This window comes from Asparagus officinalis, chromosome 4, assembly GCF_001876935.1.
Source record: "Asparagus officinalis chromosome 4, Aspof.V1, whole genome shotgun sequence".
Taxonomy (NCBI): domain Eukaryota; kingdom Viridiplantae; phylum Streptophyta; class Magnoliopsida; order Asparagales; family Asparagaceae; genus Asparagus; species Asparagus officinalis.
In genome coordinates, this window is record NC_033797.1 from 15,870,615 (window position 1) to 15,895,558 (window position 24,944).

Consider the following 24,944-nt stretch of genomic DNA (forward strand, 5'->3'; position numbering starts at 1 on the left):
CCTCTAATCCCCCTATAAAAACTCACTTGACCCGCTGGTGTTGAATCCGTAAATGACCGTGCCTGTAGACGCCAATTTGCTGACTGGAATGCCAAGGCTATGCATAAGGCGAAGCGGCATAATACTCACAACGGAACCCGGATCCACTTGGATTCGGTTGACTTTGCTGGAGCCGATGTACCCGATGAAATACAGCGGTCGATCGTGGTTCGAATTCTTTGTTTGCATATCCTCTTTGGTGAAAGTAATGCAAGGAAGATTCTTAGTCGCTATATTGCAGTGTTGAATCAACTGTCCTGGCTCTTCAGATACCGGCTTGATCTGAGTAAGGAACGCTTCTGAATTGGCCAAGGCTTCTTGCAAGGCTTCCCTGGTTTCTTTGGATAACCGCAGCAACTCATATAATGTTATCCGCGCTGGAATATTAGCAAGTTGAGCCATAATATCGAAGCTGTGCGGAGTGTTTGAGCTTTCCGGTTTATCTCTTCCAATCGGACGACTGAAACGAGACTGCTTCGGATTTTGAACCTCCTGGGGCCTCTTTTCATTCTGTTTATCAACCGGCTATCGTCAAGCTTCTTCAACCGGTTTAGGAACCGTAATCACCCCCAGCTCCGTGAGAGTTTTAGCTGGTCCCCGTTTAGTCACCCCCTGCTCAGCTAACTGATCACCAGGAGAAGGGTACTTGAAGTGATATTCATTTCCACTCCGGGTCGCAAAAACTTCTTGTTCTTCTTCGGAGAGCGGGAAAGCTTGAATTCTTTCATCATCTTCTCCTGGGATAGCAGAGACTCCGTAGCAAGACTTTCCTTTCCCTTTGGACTTCTTCTTGGATGACGATCCGGCCCATTGTTCATCTTCAATCAGGTCTGGGTGAACCCAGAGGATCTCACCGTTTGGGGCTGTATGTGGCATAAGTCCTTTTTGGCGCTGTCCATACGGGTCATCATTTACTGTCTTCATTCCTACCTTGGTGACGCGTTTCGGCTCGAACCATGTTGTGGGCACCGATCCAAAGCTGATTGACACTGCATTTGCTCCAACATTCTTGGACGGCTTTGGGGTTATGACGCCTACATCGATTAACGCCTGGATCTTATCCTTGAGATGGAAGCATGACTTCGTAGGATGATGGACCGCTCTATGGTACGCGCAATACTTCCTAGCCTCTTCTTGATCCACAATCGCTGGCAGCTGAATTTTGTTATTCTCCAGTAGGTATTTAAAGATGCCGGGAACTTCGTCATCTTTGAAGGAGTACACTTTGGGAAATCTTGGCTCTGAAGACTTCTGCTTCTGAGGCCGTTGTTGCCATTGTGACTGCGATTGTTGTGGTGCTCGTTACTGCTACTGTTACTGAGGTTGCAATTGAAAGGTTTGGTTAGCATCAACTGCATTAGCATGTGCCTTACCTTTCCCTCGTGGGACGAAATTTTGCTGTGGAGCATTCTTCGCCTGTTGGCCTCTCTCCGCCTTCTTTCTCTTGAGGAATCGCTCGGCTTGCTCTCCTCGGACCTTCAAATCCTTCCATGTTTTGGATGGAGCCGTCCCCATTGCTTCCAGCACGTCCAATACGAGGTTGTTATGGCAAGTCTGGAGAATGAATTCCTCAGTGATCGGGTCCCGACAGTTCATCGCTTTGTTCCGGAACCTTTTGACGAATGTGTCAACCAACTCCCCGTCTTTTTGTTTCTCGTCCAACAGCGACCCGATGGATACCTCGGTGTCGTCATCGAAGAAGTTAGCGAGGAACTTAGTCTCCATGTCGTCCCAGCTATTCACGCTACCTGACTTGAGGCGGCGATACCAATCGAAGGCGGCTCCGCGAAGAGTGCCAACGAAGGACCGTACCATCAGAGGCTCATTGCCAGAGATAACTCCCAGGTGCGATTTGAAGTAAATCAAATGCTGAGTGGGTGAACCCATCTCATTAAACGGCGTGAAGTTAATTAGACTGAACTTCATCGGATATGGGATTGATTCCCACTCTCTTGGGTATGGACAAGGAATGCCCGTCTTTTTCGTCTCTTGAGCGGAAATCAATGTATTGATTTTGCTCTCGAGGTTTTTAATTTTCAGGCTTTCATCTGTGTTTTCACTAGCATTCTCGTTACCACCCCCTGCATTGACAGGAGGATTATTGGTATTACGAGCTTCATTTGTATCCTCGTCTTCCTGATGAACTTGGTTGCGACGACTTGGTTCGCCTTGCTGGTTCGTCAGTGCTTGAATTTGTTGCTCATGCATTTCTCTCATGCTCTGCATGGCCATCTGCATTTCGAACCTGAAGGTCTCCTGTTGTTTAGCCAAGGTGTCTTCAAGCATCTTGGCCACCTGCTCCGCACTTATCATAAGTGCCTCGCGGGGTTGTCCATCGCTGGATACCGTATTATCTGATGCAACCGCGGAGCCGGTATCAGATTCTTCATCTTCTGAAGGGAGTCTTGCCCGAACCCTACCATAAGTTCCTCGTGCAATGGCTCCGGACTGCAGACGAGTTAGATACCGGGGTACTGGCGGAGTTGACTCAGGATTATCCCGTATCGATGCCCTTTTGCTGGTCATATTGGTGGTGACCCTCGGAAATTCTCCGTCTTCGACTATCCTTCTACTTCGTCGGAAACGCCTAGGCCTTGTTTTCGGCATTTCGGTACTGAGCCTTTCGAAAACCGAAACTCGTTTGGGGACCTCCTTGATGCAGCTGCATTCAGACAATACTACCCGAATGAGTTTGGAACAGGGGCACTGAGTTTCTTGTTCTCGGGGACTCCTTTTCCTGGTTTTGTTTGTACTCCCAGCACGATAGTACAACTCATCTGCTTGACGATCGGAGTAACCTATCGTGTGTTGGCACGACTTCTTAGGTATAACGCTATCGTCATCAGACGATAATGTTATCGTGTGTTGGCACGACTTCTTAGGTATAACGCTATCGTCATCAGACGATAATGTTTCCTTCTGAGGGAGAATTGCCTTCTTAGGGCTTTCGAAAGTCACGCGCCTCGAAACATGCCTTTTTGGGCGTGAGTTCTCGGTGGGCTCCTGGACTTCAATGCGCAAGTTGGTGCGCGTAGCTGCCCTGGTCTCTTTGTCATGTTGAGGGTAACGGCGACCCCCAGCATGATGCGTCATTCGGGGCTTGTAAAAGCGATGCAAGGAAACTTGGTGGCTGCCAGATTGCAGTGCTGCACTGATGACTCTGGCTTTTCAGGAATTGGCTTGATCTGAGTGAGGAATACCTCGGAATCAGCCAAAGCTTCTTGTAAAGCTTCTCTGGTTTCTTGTAAAGCTTCTCTGGTTGTCGTGTTCTACGACGGTTAATCACGGATGCAACCTTGATTTCAGAACAAGACTCAAATCAATGTATAAGGAAGCCGGATTTCTTATTTGGCGACTCCGTAAAGGATCCGAAGATTGCATTCTGCAAGTCTGCACAGTGGTTGCATTCGAACGGTTCCATTTGACCCGGATCCATTCGTTCGTTGGCGGCTTGGAGGAACCACCATTCTTCAGTTGTTGAGGCTGTTTGCCTCTCCTATTCTTCAGATCCGCGTTGTAGCGGACTCCGTCTGTAGACTCCATAGCGAGTTGCCGCGCAAGGCGTTGACGTCGCCTCTGGCGGGCTCTCTTTGAGAGAGTCACAACACCCTTAACAGTAGAGGCGTCGGCAAGAATAGGCTTGACCTCGTTGGAGGTCGGTGGAACTTCACCCGACGCAACTTTGGCGTCAGCTGGGGTGAGAGCTTCATTGGCGTTCTGAACTTCTTCAAACCAACGAGCTTTTCTCCTGGAGGAGAACTTCTTGGACTTGCGGGGGGGGTTGATCCGGACGAGGACGACAAGTATTCCTCGAACTTCTGCTGGTCGAACTCATATTCGACCTCCTCCACGACCGGGATTGAGATCCGCGGCTGTGACGCTCCGATCTCGGCAGCGAGATCGGCGACTCCCACTGTGGTCGCCAGATTGTTCGCGGGAAAAATCGTGTCTTTCTTCATCGATTCCATTGCACTCAAGTAATCGTTTATCGGTTACAAAGATCCGGTTACAACGAGATCAAAAAAGGAAATAAAAATTACAACTTTTCTCTTTTGTCGAACAAATCACGAACTCCTGTTTTGTGGTCGCTCGCTTGCGTGGGTTGTTTGCCTGCGCCAGGGTTTATCCGTGGACCACCGTGAGATCTAGATCCGGTCGGATCTACGCAGTATGACGGGTATTATTTTGCCAAGGAAATAATAGCCGAGGGTACTATTTCGCTAAGGAAATAGTAGCCTTTAATTCTCGGGATCAAAGACCAAGCTTTGATCCGGAGTACGCCTGCGTAGATCTGAGATCCGGTCCTCTCGAACTCTTACCTTATTTGGCGTTGACGATCGCCGAGCACCAGATCTGGAAGAACAAGTCCTCGAAGTCCCAAAGCTTGGATCTTTTTTAGATCTGAGTCTTCAATCCAGCAGAGCTTCGCCTCCAAAAAACCTTTGAACAAATGAACCACCTCTCCTATTTATAGCCTCTCTTCACTGTGCCCGGGCACAGATCTGGCCGGCCACCTATAGGTGGCTCGGCTCTGGGCCGGCCACCTATAGGTGGCTCGGATTTGGCCGAGCCCCTATAGGTATATGGGTTCTGTCGTTTTCCGTCTTTCGGTTCTGTCCGTGATTCGGTTGTGTGGTTGACTTGTTCGGACTCGATTCGTTGACCTGATTCCTGATATGGCAGTAAATCCACTTCTGAGTTCGAGTCCAAAACTGCTCTTGATTCGATCGTGATTCGTCCGAGTCCGCCCTTGGATGGATGACTCGTTGACTCTTCAACCCGTTAGCTTGATCCCGCATGTGAGTGGATTTATTCCGTTGTTTGCGTGCGATTCGTTAACCTCGTCGCCTCGTTGGTTCGTCGGTTTGTGCTGAGCTGTGCTAAGGGATCTATAAGCAATTTTATATGCCTACACCTAGATCTAAGAAATGTGTTTTCTTAGGATACCCTGAAGGGGTAAAAGGTTATAGGCTTTGGGATAAGAGTGAACCGAGGTTTAAGGTAGTGATAAGTAGAGATGTTGTTTTTAATGAAAATGAATTTCCTTGTTTACCTTTACATGTCCCTATTCCTGAAAATGATGCTCCAAATGAGGTGGAGCAAATGCCTATTATTAATCAACCTGAATCACCTCCTGAAGAAAAATTGAATGATATAATTATTAAAAATCAAGATGAGATTATTCCTAATGAGGTAGAGCATGATATGCATGAAATAGATAACATGCATGATTTGAATGATTACCAACTCACTAGAGATAGAAATAAAAGAACCATTAGGAAACCTAAAAGATATAGAGATTGCAATTTGATTGATTATAATATGTCTGAGTTTGCCTTGAATGTGTTTGAATCCCTTGAGTACAATGAACCTAAGACTTATAGAGAAGCATTAAGGTCAAAATATTCTGAAGAATGGATCAGTGCTATGAAGAGTGAGATGAAATCCCTAAGAATTAACCAAATATGGAAACTTGTTCCTAAACCTGCTAGTTGTTCTGTAGTGGATTATAAGTGGTTGTTTAAGATGAAACAAGAATCTGAAAGTGTTAGGTTTAAGGATATGTTAGTTGCTAAGGGATTTACTCAAAAGGAGGGAATTGATTATCCTAAAATTTTTGCTCATGCTGTCAAATTCACTACTGTTAGAACTATGCTTGCTTTAGTGGCTCATTTTAATTAGGAATTAAAATAGATGGATGTAACTACTACTTTCTTGCATGGTGATCTTAATAAAAATATTTATATGCACCAACCTGAGGGCTTTGTGGACCCTAAATTGCTTGATCATGTGTGTTTGTTAAAAAAGACTTTGTATGGTTTAAAACAATCACCTAAGCAATGGAATATTATATTTGATAAGTGCATGTAATCTTTAAAGGTTAAAAGGAGTTCTGCTGATCATTGCCTGTATTATAAGAATATAGACTTTGTGCATGTATTTCTTTTAATTTATATGGATGACATGTTGATTGTTAGTCCTTATTTGAAGTCTATTGAGCATGTTCTAAAATATCTTTGTGAAAATTTTAACATGAAAGACTTAGGCAATGCAAAAAGAATTCTAGGCATGAATATTATTAAGGACAATAACAAAACTACTCTAGTTTTAAACGAAATTTCATATGTTGAAAAAACTATGAGTAAATTCGCTATGTCTGATGCCAAATCTGTGAATGTGTCTCTTGCTTCTCATCTTGTGTTAAGTAAGGATCAGTCCCTCAAGACTAAACCTGAAATAAATGATATGAAGAAGGTGCCATGTTCGAATGCTATAGAATCGGTCATGTATCTCATGGTTAGTACTAGGTCTGACATTACATATGCGGTTAGTTGCTTGAGTAGATATATGTCAAATCCTGATATGCCTCATTAGAATACCTTAAAATGGCTTTTAAGATATTTAAAATCCTCTACGGATGTAGGATTAACCTTTTCTAAGTGTTCTAAAGGTGTTAAACTAGTTGGCTATGTAGATTCCAATTATGCAATGATAGGGATAATAGAAAATCTACCACTTCCTATGTGTTTACTTTGTGTGGCTCTTGCATAAGTTAAAAATCCCAATTATAACCCATTGTTGCTTTATCTACTACTGAATATGAGTATGTTGCTACCACTGAAGCATTTAAAGAAGCTATTTGGCTTAGGGGTCTTATATCTGAAATTGGTTTTCTTGATAAAAATGTGGTTGTATTTTCTAATAGTCAATCTTCTATTCAACTTTATAAAAATCCTGTTTTTTATGATAGAACTAAACATATTGATGTTAGATTTCATTACATTCAGGATATAGTTGAAAAGGGTATTGTCAAGTTAGAAAAAATTCCCTCAGAATTTAATCCGGCCGACATGGGTACTAAGTGTTTGCTTGCTGAAAAATTTATCTTGTGTCAAAGAATCTTGAATTTTAACTTTGGGCAATTTTCCTTTGCTTTGTGTATTGCCTTTGTGGCCTATTAACTTGCTTTGTTCTTATTAGTAGCTTTGTGATTTTTTCCTTTGAACTCGATGATCGTTTGGTAGAGTTCGGTCCTTTGTGGACTTGGTATGCTTGGTGATTTTACTCCGATCTTTGTGATCTGAGTCTACTTTGTGTATTCTCTTCCATTTTCTGTATCTTTTTTGTGATCATACAGGTAATGGTTTGGTGATGATGAGTTCTGCAATTCCGTGTTTTTTCAGTGTGCTACCTTGGGCCAAAGGTGGAGATTGTTGCTATTTTGTTGGCCCAAAATCTGGCCCGTTACCAAATGGCCCGTTACCTACAATATATGCCCTAGCCCTCTCTAAACCTCTCCTCCTACTCGATGGTACTCAACTCTCTCAGTCGGCAGCCTCTTCCCATCCCTATGTCCTGTTGACTGCCGTTTTGAGTCTCATCTCCCATCCCTGTAGGTCAGCTCCTACCATTCGAAACCCTAGGCTTTCTCTCCCATGTCGGCTACCCCCTTCTTTATTTCTTTCAAAGGGCTGGTAGTAGCTCGGAGAGGGTAGAAGCAGGGAGAGAGAAGAGAACCCCCTGTGAGCTTTGTGCTCTGGCTTTGTGCGATCTCTTCACCCTCTGTGAGTGATTCCCCTTTTGTCTTGGTGGTGCACTGAAGAGGAGAACAGGAACTGGTTGAGCAGGCTTCTGAGCCAAACATCGACGACAATGATTCTTAACAGTTATATCTCTTAGCCAGCAATCCCAATATTAGAATCTATGCAATTAGAACATGGAGTGATAACGGTTGGTTTTGGGACATCCCTTTTGAGAGGTAATTACAGAGAAAGTTGGTGTATCAATATATTGATTTGCAACAAATAATTAATTTTATGACTTGGAATGAGGTTGAGGATAAAAGAATATGGATTTGGGAAGCATAGATATTTTCTTTGTTAAGTCCTTTTACAACATTCTTATTGATAGAGGAGTGAGATATGTGCATGAGAAGTTATGATTCCTATTCCTTTAATGGTTAAAATTATAATTCTAGTATGATTGACTAATAAACATATGTTAGATACTAAGGATAGGTTGCATAAATGGGGAGTCAAGATTAATACTGTGTTTGCTCTTTGTGGTTTACAAAATGAAGATCACAACCATTTATTTTTATCTTGTAATTTTGGTAGGTCTACGTGGAATTTTACTTTATTCAAAATTTAGGTACCTAATATGCCTTGTGAGGAGGTTGCTGAATTATGGTCTTAGAAGAAGAATATTAATATTACCAAAGACTATCACTTGAAATGAGATATCTCCATGTGCAGTGTGTTATGGTGTACTTGGAATTAGAGAAATTTGAGAATTATTCAAAAAAAAAAGAGACATGTTTTAGAGATTTGACATCAGATTAATTATTTTGTGGATTTTTAGCTAGGTAATGCTCTTTGCAAGTTTAAAGATGGGAAGTATGTCCGCAAAAAAATTTAGGTGTCTAACACAAGAGAGATTGCGAGAAGATTGGGGAATGTTACGGTAGAAGGAGATCATTAGACTGAATCTTGGTGTTAGAAGAGGAGTTGAAAACGTTGTCTTGCAAAAAACTTGCGTCAATGTATTTTTTTTTCTTTTGCTAACAATATTTGGACAAGGTTGAAATGTTTTGGATATAGTATTTTTATGTTTTAGTTGATAATCTAGAGTTCACAACTTTTTGGTGTTAGGGTTGTAAATGGTGTAACAACCATGTGCTTAATGGAATAAAGGTGTGGTTGGAGCTTCTGTGTGAAGCTTCATCCTTTTTTCTCCAAAAAGAAGAAGAAGAAGAAGAAGAAGAAAGAAAGAAAAAAAGAAAGAAAGAAAGAAAGAAATGAAAAGAAAAGAAAAGAAAAGAAAGAAAAGAAAAAAAAAAGAAAAAGAAAGGCTAAGTTTTAGCATTTGTCTTGCGTCCACTTGCTTCAATTTCATTGAACATCTCAGATGCTTTGTCCACAAGTCTGTGCCTATAGTACACCAATATAATTGCATTGCATAGCTATGGTAGATTTATTTCACTCTTGATTTCATCTCTGTCCAAATTTCTTCAGTTCTATGAATGGAGTCTATCCTTCTAATGCTTCGATCTCAAACACAAAACTTTTGGATTCTAACATGTATTATCACATTAGTTATCCCAAAAGATAAACTTAGTTATCCCATTATCCATCTTTGACTTTACAATTGGTTATTTGTTGAAATGTCCACTTCTAGCATTTAAGAGAATTGATGCCGACATTCTTGAGCACATAAATACTAGTTGCTAGTCCACATCACAAAGAATTTGATGGTTCTATGTGTTTGGTTTAGGTTGTGTTTGGTTTAGGTTCATTCTCTAAGAGCTACTGCAATATATTCTGCCACTTCAATAACAAAATTGGTCTCCATCTTATGCTTATTGACTTCCAAAGAAAATTAAGTTTTGTCATTTATGTTGTCCATTTCAATTAGAAACTAACTTTCTACATTTAATAATCTCCTATGAACATCATGAAAATATCATTAACATTCATAAATATTTATTGCACATTCAGAAGGGAATATCAACAAATAATCAATTAAGAATCACCTTGCTATATTGTATGAAAAAAAGCCAAAAGAAAGTATTTGTTGAAGACAACAAAACTAGTTGCACAAATGCAAGAATGAAGGTATGTAATGGAAAATCAAGTAAGTGTGAAAGTTATATTAGTTAAAAAAGAATAATATGAATTTTTTTCCAAATAAGGTGCCTTACGTGATTGGAAGTAAAGGATCATATCAAACAAGGCATGTGTTACTCTTTTCGATGAAGCCTAATTTTTAACTGGCCATACATCTGGAGAATATGTGTATTCATTTGATGGAGAAGGAAAGGTATTATGATATGATCACAATGGAGAAGGAAAAGTATTATGAGAAAACTACTTCTATACGAAAAAATATTTTGATAAAATAATTAAAATAACAAATAACTAAATAATAAAAAATATAATTTAGGAGAATTTATCACCTATATACTAGAAAATAATGAACTATTGCACAACAAAGAATATCTTTTCTTGATAAAAATAAACAAGAAAGATGAGCAGCAAAGAATTGAAGGAAGAATTATTGCTCAAGAAATATGCAAAATAGAAGCTTTCAAACAAATAGAAGGCAATGAAGATGAGGATTCCCGCGATAGAGCATTAAGGCAAAAAGAGTTTAGCATGCTTGAAAAAAGATTTGAACTATAGAAAGACAAGAGAGATAAAAAGACAAAAACAGAAAGTGAATGATATATTATTTACAATATTATGTCTGAGACACTGAAGTTTATTTCCTTTACTAGCGTATTACAAATTTTCAAGGACTTAATTGATGAATAACAAGTTCTAGTTGCATATTAAAATTTGTGAGTTTTAGAATTTATTTACTAAATTGCTTCATGATACTAGAACCGATGTCTTACCTCTGCTCTATGTGAAGTATGTGCTTAATATAAAATTGGTGCGGAAAATATTAACTCACATTCATATGCATCATCTCTAATAGTTTGTTACATGCATCACGTGCAATGTGCACATATATTGTATACTAGTATGCATATATATACATGTAGGTATGTATGTATGTGTGTGTATATATGTGTATACACGCACATATATCACCAAATCACTATAAACAACATAATCTAATCAATATTCTCCAACCAAAAGTTTGATTCTTAATCAAAATTTAGATGAGGAAGAAAATGTCTCTTGCTGAAGGAGCTTGACGCTAGATAATACACGTGCGGGTGAGCTAATGATGAGTTGGTTGTTGACTACGATCAACTTAAATTTGGATAGTTTATATAACACATTTTGAATTTGTATAAAATTTTCATTCTGCTATTTTTAACTTAAATCATCTTATAATTTAGTGCGTTGCAGACATATGTATCCTGCAGGCTTTTGGATGTGTGTTCCGTCACCAATGGTGGTTGTAGATGCCAATCTTCTTTTTACATCACTTCAAATTTTTACAATCTTGCATACCACTCACATCCTTCGAAAAGAAGCTTTAAGTTACCACTTACGTAAAGTTTATCATTATCTGTGTATTTCATTTCATGTGTCAAATGCAGAAGTAGTTTCAGCTGCAGATAAAAGCTAAAAAAACTAGATATATCAACATGTGTATCAATATTTGAGCTAATGAAACCTTACATTAGCTTCAAGAGTTAAACTTTGTCAAACAAAACATGGTTGCACCAAATTCATGTAGCTTTCCATCAAGAAACAGATATATAATATGTTGTTTGGAACTATATATATCGACAGGAAGTGAAGTGAGGATTATGATGTTAATCATCGTTCCTAGTCGGGTTTAGTTGTGAGAGGTTAATTGCTTCAGCAGTGCGCGAGGCGAAGGGAAAGATTTGTTTTAAACGTTATACGTGCTTCAGTCGTTGGGGAAGTGGGTTGAGTTTCATTAATTAAATGAGCGTAAATTAATGTTATTTTCTTCTATTCTATATATGGTAAGTCTAAATAAATCTTTATATTTGCTTCTGTCCACATTAACGCCTCGTTTGGTATGTGAGAATGAACGGAAATGAGAATGGAACGGACTAATTAAGTAATAAAATGTAGTTAAATGTGAGAAAGGAATACGCATTTCCATTTTCACGTTTGGGTGCAATTTATAAAATGATGTTGGAATGCATATATTTTAAAATTTTATATTTTATTGATTCCTACTTAAGTGTGAATGCCCGTTCTCTATCATTTCATTGGGAATGCTTGTTCGCACATAAAATTAGGAATTGATGAGAAGTGGGAATAAACATTCCAACTTCAAAAAAGAAGTTGTGTTTGGTAGGATGGAATGAGAAGTGAGAATTGATATTCCATTCTCACTCATTCCTGCATAACGAAGGAGGCCTAAGGGTGAACGATTTAAACTTTTTTGGGGTATAATGCTGTTATATTTTTTTTTGATAGAAAAACAAGGGATATACCCTGTTCAATTAAAGATAAAAGTTTGTAATACAAAAGTTTGGATACGAAGTGTATCCTGATGTTAGATAGCAGTAAGTTTAGTTCACAATAACTAGGGATGTATAACCTTCTTCTTTCAAGGATCCATGAAGATGAAGAGAGGGCCTTGCCGTCATTCACCGTTGACATAGATACAAGAAAGAACCAAAGCCAGCCATACATATAGTTATATGAACTAAAATACTGATGTCTAACATATTACAGAAAGATTAAAAGCTAACTATACAAAATATACAATAGTTATCTCCCAAAAAACCATCTAGGCAAACTGTCCAAGAACATTATCAAACACTGCTTCGGGGAATGGGGTTCTTTTCCAGCATATCCAAGACTTGTTGAGCTTTTGTTCCAATCATAGAACCTGTCCAGTCATATAAACAGGAAATAGCATTATTAATGACTGAGTTGTGACTAAAATTTGCTTGCTCAAAGAGGTGTTTATTCCTTGAATTCCAAATATTCCAACAAACTGAAGAAAAGATAGTACACCATAAAGATCCTTTGGTACTCTGTAAGTTCACCAAAATTTGAATAAATTCTCCAAGAGAAGATGGCCAATTGAATGAATATAAGTAATTCCTGAAATGATCCCAGACCTGTTTAGATAATGTGCAAGAGAAAAAAGATGTTCTCCAGTTTCCAAATGAAGTGAACAAAAAGAGCACATAGAGTCACCTTCCCAACCTTTCTTCAAGAGATTCTCTTTGGTATTTAATCTATTGAGGCATAATAGCCATGTGAAAAACTGCACCTTACTAGGTAGAATTTTATTCCAAGAGAGATTATAGAAAGATGAATTGATACCTCTCGAAATAAGAAATCTGTAAAAGGAATTAACAGTAAAAATACCATTTGTTGTAAGAGACCACTTAGGTTGATCAGGCTGATTGCAAATATTGAAGCTCCCTAACAATTGCATCAGCTCTATTCTGTCAGTTTGAGAGATATGAGATATACATCATCTCAACAAAGGTCTCCAATGCCAATTATTCATATGATAGCAGCATTGACTTCTAACGGATGAATTTGAAGCATATGAGAGATTGTATAAGGATGGATAAAAGCTAGCAAGAGAATTACTACCTGTCCATTTGTCCTCCCAGAAGCGAATATTATCACCAGAGCCAAGAGACCATATAACATGATGAAAGAAATCCTCTTTAATAGTCATGATTTCATTCCAGAAAGATGAGTTTAAGGGATTTGATCGTAAAGATTGAAGAATGTTTCCTCTCCTTAAATATAGTTGATGAAGAAAAGAGCCTACAAACGAATTTCTATCAAGACATTTCCATAACCATTTAGATAAGAGAGTTTTGTTGAAAATATCAATGTTCTTGATTCCCAGGCCTCCTTCCATTTTACTTAAACAGACCCTCTTCCAACTGACCAGGCACTTAAGATTATTAGTATCATCTTTTCCTGTCCATAAGAAATTCCTCCTGATTTTATCAATTTCTTTGATAAGCCATTTAGGTAATTTATAAAAGGACATGAAATAAAGAGGAATGGATGAAAGCAGAGAGTTCAAAAGCACCAATCTTCCTCCAAAAGACAAATAATTTCTCTTCCATGAAGCAAGCCTTTTGTGAATTTTATCTAACAGTGGTTGCCAATCTGTTTTTGATAATTTCCCAGATTTTAGAGGTAAACCAAGATAGTTTATGGGCAGAGATTGATACTTGCAACTGAATGCAGATGATAAAAGAGCTCCTCTTTGAGAGTTTTTACCAAAATAGATCAAAGATGATTTAGAGTAATTGATTCCTAATCCAGAAAGATCTTCAAAGATGTAAAGAATTGTTTTTAAAACAGAAATATCACTGAGAGAGCTCTTGGTGAAAATAATTGTGTCATCAGCAAATTGCAAACTCCTTATGCTATTTAAAGGTTCCTTAATACCAAGAGTAGATAAGGTACCTTCCTCCACATTATTTATAAGCATTCTATGAAGAACATCAACTGAAATATTAAAAAGCATTGGTGATAGAGGATCACCTTGCTTCAAACCCCATTTGCAGTTGAAAAATTTAGTGGGAGATCCATTGACCAAAATAGCACAGCTTGATGAGGAAATGACATTATGAATCCATGAGCACCATTTGGGACCAAAACCTCTTGCTTTAAGAAGATCAATGAGAAAAGACCAATCAACAGAGTCAAGGGCTTTTGCAAAATCAATTTTCAGCATGGAGACTTCTTTTTTCCTCTTAGAACAGAAGTGGATGAGTTCATTAGCCATCATTATAGAGTCTAATGTTGATTTCCCAGATTGAAAAGCAGACTGTGTTTGAGAAACCAAGGAAGACATGAAAGAGGATAGCCTTGAGGCAAGAATTTTAGTGAAAATTTTAAAAAGGCAGTTGATCAGACTGATTGGCCAGAAATCTTTAATCAAGGAACTATCTTTAAGCTTTAGAATGAGAGTAATAAAAACCTTATTAATTCTGTGAAGGTTGGATGGATCATGATGAAAAGAATTCATCATATTGATAAGATCATGCTTAATCACAAACCAGAATTTTTGATAAAAAAACATTGAATATCCATCAGGTCCTGGAGCCTTATTATGATTCATACTGAAAACAGCTGCTTGAATTTCTGATTCTGAGAAAGGAGCTTCCAAGGAAGAAAGATGTAATACTTGGTCAGGATATAAGCAAGATCAATCAATAGATAAATGACAGTCCTTAGATTGGCCAAAAAGATTATGATAATAATCAAAGAAAGCTTGTCGGATCTCATGATCTCCAGCTAGATCCTGGTCTTGATGAGAAATAGATGTAATGTAATTAGACTTTTTGTGAAAAGAAACTGTTTTGTGAAAAAAGGAAGTATTTGCATCACCTTCCTTTAACCATTGAATCCTAGACCTTTGATGCCAATAAGATTCTTCCTCTTTAATAAGAGAAATGTAGGATGATTGTAAAGCTTTCTTATCATATAATTCAGAATCAGACAAAGTTCTAGATTCCTCAAGCAAATCAAACGATTGAATTTTTGAAAGAAATCAGATTTTCTGCAAGAAAGAGAGCCAAGAACATTTTTCTTCCACCATTTAATTCTTCTCTTTAAGAGCTTTAATTTCATAATGAATATATCAACAGGAGAACCCTGACATACGAAAGAATTCCATGATTGAGAAATGAAAGGAATAAAGTCCTTGTTATGAAACCAACTCTTTTCAAATCTGAAAAAAGATATACTCTGTGTAATACCTCCACTATCAAGAACAACTGGAAAATGGTCTGATCCTAAGGAAGGTAGACAATATTGTAAACATGAAGGAAATTTTCTTTCCCAATCAGGACAAACTAAGAATCTATCCAATTTAGCCATGGATGGGTTCAAACGTTTGTTTGACCAAGTGAAAGCTCTACCACATAGTGGGAGGTCAATAAGAGAAGATGAGGAAACAAAGTGTCTGAAAGAATTCATGTCTCGAGAGGAACTAGAACATCCATGTCTTTCATCTGAAGATAAAGTTGCATTGAAATCACCACAAAGTACCCAAGGACCTTGAAAAAGTTTGCAAATTCTATTTAATTCCCACCAACAATGTTGTTATATTATTTAATTACCGTACCAGTGGTATAAGTTTATATGTGATACAGACATATTTTGATAAGATAAACTTCACAAGGTTGTTATAGATTTTAATATCTCAAAATCTAATCCTTAACAATTATTTGAATGTACTATAATTTTTAATTATAGGAGAATTTGATTATGTAGTTTAGAAGAAAAAAATGACTAGAATGACATCCTAGTTTTTAATGTTGGTTGCATATTCATAATCTCTAGTCAATTACACACTTAATCTTCATCTATTAAGCAATTCCACCAACTCATTCAATATCATTAATTCTTTAGCAGTGACATATAATAATATCTTAACAACTATGCACACTTTCTTATTATTCGATCTTTTTTCGAAGAGAACAACAAAAAAAAGGTCCTAATAAAAAGATCAAAAAATACATCTACGTGTAACACACGTACACCATATAGACACATGTTAACTAAAAGACAAAAATTCAAAAGAATGGAAAAAAAGGGGCACCAATAAAAATATTTTATTTCAATGTCGTCTTATCTTAAGAAGTCAAAACTGATCCAGCAATTAAGCCCCAAGAGTATTTCTATGCTTAATGACCTCATCCGACAGGGTTGGGATCCGTCGGTCCAAAACTCTTTACATAGTCACTTAAGAAAGTCCGATAAAGTAGAAAAAATCACCAAAGAAATAATTTTATGTACCTAATGTATATGTTTATTATATATAGTATTTCAAATTAGTTTGATTTGCAATCGATAATTTATTAGGTATTAAATTAATTTTCCTAGTCATAAGTTTATATATTCTATTTAGGATAAATTCAACAAACACCTCCAAATAAACTTCTAAACTTTTAAAACATCACAAAATCTCCTTAAATTATAGGATTCTCAAGAAAACTCTTTCAACTTTTAACATTGTTTAAAAAACCTAAAAGCATGAAATACAATTTTATTGGCAAAAATATTACCCTGGATAAATTTACCTACATGTGAAAAAGAACAAAGTCAACATCAACGCCATTAAGAAGAGTTTTCTAAAAATTATTGAAAGTTTAAGAGGACTCATTGAGATCGCTAAAGATTAGTAGGGTTTTTTGACATTTTGCAAGTTAAGTGATATTATTTAAGGAAAGCCCAAATTTAAATTAATAATTTTAGCCTCAAATTGATAAACTAAATGAATAAGGCATGAGGTTCTTCTTGATCCTTTAATTCAATCCATGTATTCATGTAAGGAATCACCAAAAAAAATAAGAGTCAATGAAATCCTACACGAACATAGTTTGAGACAAAAACAAAATGCGAAATTGGATAGAAACTTTAATTACTATTTAATAAATAAATCACATATATTTACATCATCACCAACAAAAGGCAAAAATTAATTGAACACCTTAAAAATCTCAGTGCATAGCAATGTTGATCAAAAAAAGAATATGAAAATTATAAAGATTATAGAGAAAGCGAGCTCAAGGATGCTGAAACAAAGAGGAGAAAAGCGAGCTAGATTTGGATCTTTTCTTTCCTATCTAAATTTTAACTATGAATTGAAATATTGATTGGAGAAGTGTGATAAAATTTTATTGTTATTTATAGTGATTTGGTGGAAGAGGAATAGTTATAAATTTTTTTTATCATTAGTGCAAATAAATTTATATTTAGTGTACCAAATGTTAGCGGATGAGTGTTATGAATGTGTGTTTAATTTGAAAATTAATGATAATTAATTGGGAGGTTATAAAAATTTGTATGTATGTCTTCATGTATATATGCACAAGCAATAGAGAGATTATGAAAACTTGAGCATGTATGTATGAGTGGATTTATTGGAGGACATTTTGGAAAGAAATATTATAGCATGACAATCTACTTTTATAAGAGTACTAGTGACGTGTACGTGCGTTGCACGTAGGCACGTTTATTGATCAATTTTTTGGAATTCATTTGGTTTTAGTTTAGAAAGTGAATAGTTATAAAGATATTATAGTAATTAATAAAGAATTAATATTTATTTAATAAAATCAGACTTAATGCATAAAGATTAAATGTGTATATTTGTAGGAGGTTATGAATAAGTTATTTTTATTAGAAACAATAAGTCTCTGCATAGAAAATTAGCTTGCATATGCTTCTATTATAAAATATAAACTACTTGTAAAGCAGCAAGCTCTAGTACAATTACATGAGAGAGAGATGTCATTTTGAAATTATCTTTCTAGAAATTATTAAACCTCCTCTAGTTTATTATTAGCTCTTAGAGTCCCCCAATTTATATTTGATACTTGCAATTTATATCTCTAAAATTGGATTTCAAGGGTATTAAGTGCTAGCATATTAATGAGGATTTAGTGCAACTCAAGATATAGAAGAAGGAATTATGTACAATTTTTCCTATTTGTTATAATGATGCAATTTACAAATGGTTGTGTAACCCTTCATGAATAAGTTCTTTAATTAATGAAGGGTGGTTAAGAATACGATGGAATAATAAAAAGTTGAATACTTTTCATATTACTGTAAATATTATATTATATATTTATTTATTTAAATTGGTAAATAAATAACTTTTTACTCATATTATATATGATAATTGCACATATTTAATAATTTATATAAATATTATATATTAATGTGATATTAATATATATTATAATTATCATACATTAACCATTATACTTAAATAGTAGATTAATAGCAGAAAGATGATAATTAATAGCAGAAAATTAATAATACTCTTAAAATTGTAGTGGTAATCCCTTCTATAAGCATCCTCAGGACCAAATAACTATATCATTTTCTAAATTCATCTTCCTGAATTTTCTATTTGTCCTTTATAACCCAATAATAGCAATGTATTACCTTAGTGACCATAGAACGAAAATTAAATCTTTACACATATAGAGTGAAAGCAATTACACTTATAATGCATTGTCATGGACAAAACTTTCTTTATCCCGAGAATAAGCATAGTGCATTAAGAGATTCAACCAGACTATACAAACAATTTAGCATATTTACAAACATGCCTAAGAGCTGAAACCAATTTACACGCTAAGGCAAAAACATATACGAAGATGGAAGGGGGAAAACAAATTAGTTTATGACTGAAAAAACTGCAGATTTTGATAAAATATAGGACTATCTTTTTTGTCGCTTTCACCAATTTTTTCTCTGTTCTCTAAATTATTACACCGATGCTTCCATTACCATCTTCTCATTCAATTCGATCGTACTCCACCGGTGATGATACCATTGATACACTCACACTTCTTGCAGTTTGTAAGTGCTATAGTTGTGTCTCCTTACCTTTCCATATGATTAAATTTTGATTAAGAGTTAGAATTTTGGTTAATGAAATTTGATAAGATTCTATAGTAATTTATAGTGATTTATGGAAGAGGAATAGTTGTAACGTTTTTCATTATTAGTGTGTAATGTCAAGACTTAGTGGGGGAATGTTATTAGCGGGTGGTTAAATTAAATTTTGATGGTAATAAATAGGGAGGTTATGAAAAATTAGTGGGGGAATGTTATTAGTGGGTGGTTAAATAAAATTTTGGTGGTAATAAATAGGGAGGTTATGAAAAATTAGTGGGGGGATGTTATTAGTGGGTGGTAAATGAAAATTTGATGGTAATAAATAGGGAGATTATAAAAAAATTAAGTATGTATATATCTTAATGTATGCATGTATAGATGTGCTAGAGATATATACATGTATGTGTTTTGACGGATATTTTTAAAAGAAATGTTTTAATTAACATCCAACACACACTAGTAGAAAAATGAGCATTGACGACGAGGAAATCTGTCGCCAATGCAGCAAAATCCGTCACCAATACACTTTCGCGACGGATATTCTCCGTCACCAATAATCCTGTCGCCAATAAACATTGGCGACAGGAAAATCCGTCACCAATGTTCATTGGCGACGGATAGGTATTGGCGACGGAAAACATTGGCGACGGGCTATAGCCCGTCGCCAACGTACATTGGCGACGGGAATACATTCGTCGCCAATGTACATTGGCGATGAGTTGTAATCCGTCACCAATGTACATTGGCGACGGGAATACATCCGTCGCCAATGCACATTGGTGACGGGGATGAGCCCGTCGCCAATGTGCATTGGCGACGGATGTATTCCCGTCGCCAATGTACATTGGCGACGGGGATAACCCCGTCGCCAATGTTTTCTGTCACCAATACCTATCCGTCGCCAATTATCATTGACGACGGAATTCCCCGTCGCCAATGTTTATTGGCGACAGGATTATTGGTGACGGACTTCGCCCCGTCGCGAAAGTGTATTGGTGACGGATTTGTCCCCGTCGCCAATGTACATTGGCGACAGGTTTGTCCCCGTCGCTAATGTACATTAGCGACGAAAAATGCCCGTCGCCAATGTACATTAGCGACAGGTGTATTCCCGTCGCCAATATAAATTGGCGACGAAAAATGCCCGTCGCCAATGTATATAATCAGGTAAAAAAAATATTTCTGCATTGCAAAGCCCCCCCAATCGGGAATGCGTACCTGTTACTACCATTATTCACAATACTCACAATATCACATTTATCGATTCGCATCTAACAATATTCACGTTCACCGATTCACATCCAACAATATTCACATTCACATCCAACAATACTAACATTTACATTCATCGATTCACATCCAACAATATTAACATTTAACAATTCACATATATACATAATCAGGAGGTCATAATATGTTCAACACAATCCAAAAGTTCACATAATCAGGAGGTCATAATATGTTTAACACAATCCAAAAGTCCACAAAAGTTACCAAAAAGTCTAACTCATCACTTACTCATTATAGTCGTGGTCCCTATCGTCGTGATCCCTATCATCGGTGGCGGCTGCATCAGGATGTCGTACCGTACTGCTGCTTCCTACGGCGGTACCTCCTCTAACCTAAAAAGAATGTAAATCAATATGAGAATATATTCCAAAATACTCATAATAAATACATATATATAATATGACATATATACCTCTCCACCACTTGCAGCTGCATGCTCATCAAATGCCAACACCATAATATCCGCGTATATAGACTGCGGAAGCAAGTCCTTTACAGGTTGAGAATCGATGAGTCGCTGAACGACATCCCAAGTCGTTTGTGCACCACTTAACTCGTGCTTAATAGTGGGAAGAAAACTTAAAGCCAATGGAATTTCAACATTCTTCATCAAGTATTTTCCAATCTTACCCACGACATATGACGTGTCACCGTGTCGCGTCGATGTCACAGATTGGCTGCTAGGCTTATTGGTGGTGGTGAGTGTCTTAACTCTAGTACTTGACAGAGGCACTCTTCCTTTCTTTCTTGAGTGTAAACCGTAAGCTCCGTCGACAACTTCCATCCACTCGTCTCTGGTCATGCGGTTAGGCTCTACAGGAGTGTCCTCTGTACTTCGAGACAGCGTGACACGGGTGAAGACATCGTTTTGAGAAGCTTCCAGCGCCGCCTGCATATCATATATCATAAAAATTAGAAACTTTGATGAAAAATCATTAAGTATATACAAATCTAAAATTAATCTTATACTTACGTTCAATTCATTAATTTTCTCCACCTTTTTGTCATTTCCCTCTACATTTTCATAGCCCTGGGGTGGTGTATAAGCTCTTTTAGCCAGAAGAGTCGGGGGCATAGTCAAAGCGTCCTGTGATATATTAAATTCTAATTTAAATGTAGGAAACTAATCACATGAAATCAGTTTTAATAATATGATCATACCGGGTTTTCGCTCAAATACTTATGCTCGATCTGAGCATAAGAAGTAGCTCCTAAAAAGTGATCGTATAGCTTTGATCTACGATTCGCCGATGCCGTTTCACATATTTTCTACAAAATAAAGTATTTTTTAGTATGTGCGATGATAATATATAAATGAAAAATAACGTGATGATAATGTCATAAATTAAAAATAATCTACCTTCTTCTCACCCTCCCACTCGATAATGAGAGTCATCCAATTAAATGGAGGAACTCTCTTATCAAGCTCATAGATCCTCTTCCAATCAGTAGATAAATTTGTGAAATATCTTTTCTTTAGATCACTCTTCCAAACTCGAATAAGCTTGGCCATTTTTGGGATAACATAATCCCAAGACTCTGGGTTGTCTTCAAGACAATAATGATCCTGCAAGTTACATGGCAAAAAAATTACACTATAAGAATAATCATTGTGAATTGTAAACAAAATAAGCAGCAGTATATTAAATAATTACCATGAGCTTCTCCCAAATCTTTTTTATGCATTTAAATTCTTTCTCCTCAAAATTATGAGCAATATTAATGGAGCGTGGATCTCTTATTAAACAGCCAATCAAGTTATTAAATATGACAGCCCAATGCCCAACAGGAATGTTGTCCTTCCACTCTAAAATGCCCCGGTACCCTTTCGGAGGTACTTTCGTCTTTTCCTCACTCACATATATTCTTTTCAATATGCATTACATCTAAATTGTGTCAGAGTTTGAGCTTGTGCCAGTAAGGCAACTGAAAGAATATACTAAATTTTGTCCATCCTGTCGGCAAAGTCTCAGCATGTGTGACATCCAAACTCTGCACTTGCCTCTTTCGTTTAGGTTCCCTCTTCATGATAGAAGTGCGTCTCGGAGCGAGAATTTCCTCTTTTGTAAATCGGTTCTTTCCGAACTTGAATTTAGGATATCCCTCAAACAAGTTCACAATCTCATCTCCAGTCATTTCACGCGGCTCCCCTCTTTTCTCTTCTTGGCCATCAAACTTATTTGCCCATTTTTTGCCCCTGAATTTATGTCCTTTTCGTAACCATCTTCTGTTAAACCAATAACACATTTTTCGACTGTGTTGTAAATAAAAGCCTTCGAAGTTCGGACCACATACAGGACAAGCGAATTTCCCTTTCGTAGACCAACCAGAGAGATTACCATAAGCTGGAAAATCATTAATCGTCCACATAAGAATAGCACGGAGATTAAAAGACTCACAAGAAAATGCATCATATGTTGGGACCCCTTCATCCCAGAGACGTTTTAACTCATCAATTAACGGCTCCATGAACACATCTATGTCATTACCGGGTGAATGTTTGCCTGGTATCAATAATGAAAGAATCATATATGATTGCTTCATACAAAGTCCAGGTGATAAATTATAGGGCATTAACACAACTGGCCAAGTAGACCATCCCGAACTCATAATGCCAAACGGGTTGAATCCGTCACTAGATAGCCCAAGTCTGACATTCCTGCACTCTGTGGCAAATGAGGGAAAAGTCTGATCCACATGCTTCCATGCCTTTGCATCTGCTGGATGTCTCACTTTACCATCATCTACACGTCTTTCCTTATGCCACCGCATATCTTTTGCTATATTTTTTGTCATATACAGACGTTGTAACCGAGGCACTAAGGGAAAATGTCGAAGCACCTTCGCTGGAATTTTCTTCTGTTGATTCACTGACTCATCTGACTTTCGTGTTGAAGTACGTGCATTCTTTCTCCATCGAGACACTCCACACTTTGGACATTCCTCAAGTTTCTCGTTATCCTTATAATAAAGGACACAATCATTAGGACAAGCATCGATCTTATTGTAATCTAAACCCAAAGCACCAATAATCTTATTTGCATCATAACACTTTTCTGGAATGCTATTCTCTCCGTCTGGAATTACCTTGCGTAGTAAATTAAGAAGCATTTGAAAATATTTATCTGCCATTCCGCTCAGGGTCTTAATACGCATCAGTTCAAGAATAAATGACAACCTACTATACTCAGTGCAACCATCGTACAGATCCTTCTCGTTGTCTTCCAATATCTTCACTAAATTTCTGTAGGCCCCTCTATCACGCACATCCTCGGTATTTTGGACATCATCTGCATCTCCAGGAACTTCAACAGCATCTGGTACTTCTGGAACTTCATCAACTTCTGCAACTGTCGTAACATCGTTGAACATTGCGTGCGTATCGTCTATATTTCTATCATCTAATTCAATATCTTCACCTTCTCCGTGAAAACTCCAATATTTATAATTTTCATCAAATCCCCATCTTTCTAGGTGTCTTCGTATAGCAACTCTATCCACCAGACCTCTATTCCTACACTTACTGCATGGACAACACAACAAATCGTTCTCTATCTTCCTCGGATTAGCATATGCATATTCAAGGAATGCTTCCCATCCGTCTCGATATCGAGTATCACCTTTTGCTCTTCTTTTCAATATAGGAATATCAATCCATGACTTATCAGGAACTTCTCTCATCTGTATAATAGGAAAACTTATTAATTAATTTAATATCTCTTAAATCGTCATAAGTTTAAAAGTCTTTATTTTAGTTGATTGAACAAATAATCAAACGAATTAAATTACTCTTCTATAATGGACATTGTTGTACCAAATTAAAGATAACACTCTATGATACTAGTACTTAATTGATGGCGCGGACCTGGTCGGGGGTGACGACGGCTGTGGAGGTCGCTGCTGGTGGCGACGGCGAACGCGGCTGCTGTTTGGGTGGTCGGAGCGGCTCGGGGTGGTTGCGGGGAGAGAGGAGATGGGGAGGTTACTCTTCTATAATGGCCATTGTTGTACCAAATAAAAGCTAACACTCTATGATAAGTAATCCTAATTTAAAATTGTTCTATAATAATGGAATATATTAGAGCCATTAAAAAAACTGCATTATAAAAGAAACAAATGTATTAGAATCAACTATAAAATTATATATAACAGTGGAATGTCAGAATTATTTTTGTACAGAAGCAAAACATGTTAAAATCATTTAGAATTATCAACGTCAAAGTCATTTGTTGATCATGATGAACAAATGCGAGAATGTATGAACATTTATCAATGCCAGAAACTTTATGCACTAGAATTTTCCTCGAATTAATAGAGCTGACTCGCTTTATGACGAAACGTAAATTTCTCCTTTTTTTTTCTGAAGGTCGTCTTTCCATCTTCAATGTAGAAATGAAAGCTATAACTATGGTTATGGCTCAACTAATTTCATGATTTCCAAATGAACCAGCTTTCAAAATTCAATATAAAACTCATTTGTGCAAGTCATGGACCTATAAGCTCTCTACTTTCATGGAGTTGGTAAAGCCCTGACAAATAATAGTGTGAAAGTGAAGCAAAGACGTGAAAAATCTCAGGAGACCAAATGATCTTATTTAAAAAGTAGCATACTGTTCGGTTCTCAGGAGACGGAGGATCTGGGGGGACGTCGGGCGGGTCCAAGGCGGGGAGATGGAGGATCGAGGGTGGCGAGACGGGACGGAGGATCTGGGGGGACGTCGGGCGGGTCCAAGGCGGGGAGATGGAGGATCGAGGGTGGCGAGACGG

General features: G+C 37.1%; 2 protein-coding genes across 4 annotated transcripts; both read right to left on the minus strand.

Annotated features, from left to right (window-relative positions):
- On the minus strand, positions 20,204 to 21,664 carry LOC109839751. 3 transcript variants are annotated; one of them, XM_020408256.1, is made up of 5 exons: positions 21,538 to 21,664; positions 21,339 to 21,446; positions 21,175 to 21,264; positions 20,590 to 21,066; positions 20,204 to 20,509 (listed from the first exon to the last, which is right to left on the minus strand). In XM_020408256.1, exons 1-5 carry the CDS (start codon positions 21,571 to 21,573, stop codon positions 20,402 to 20,404), a joined length of 819 nt encoding a protein of 272 aa, XP_020263845.1. In that variant the 5' UTR covers positions 21,574 to 21,664; the 3' UTR covers positions 20,204 to 20,401. The 3 variants fall into 3 exon arrangements, with proteins under 3 accessions (XP_020263845.1, XP_020263844.1, XP_020263846.1); XM_020408255.1 differs by having other exon boundaries at positions 21,151 to 21,264; XM_020408257.1 differs by lacking the exon at positions 21,175 to 21,264.
- Positions 22,074 to 23,858, minus strand: LOC109838245. The gene has a single exon (XM_020406700.1). The coding sequence runs from the start codon at positions 23,856 to 23,858 to the stop codon at positions 22,074 to 22,076; it is 1,785 nt and encodes a 594-aa protein (XP_020262289.1).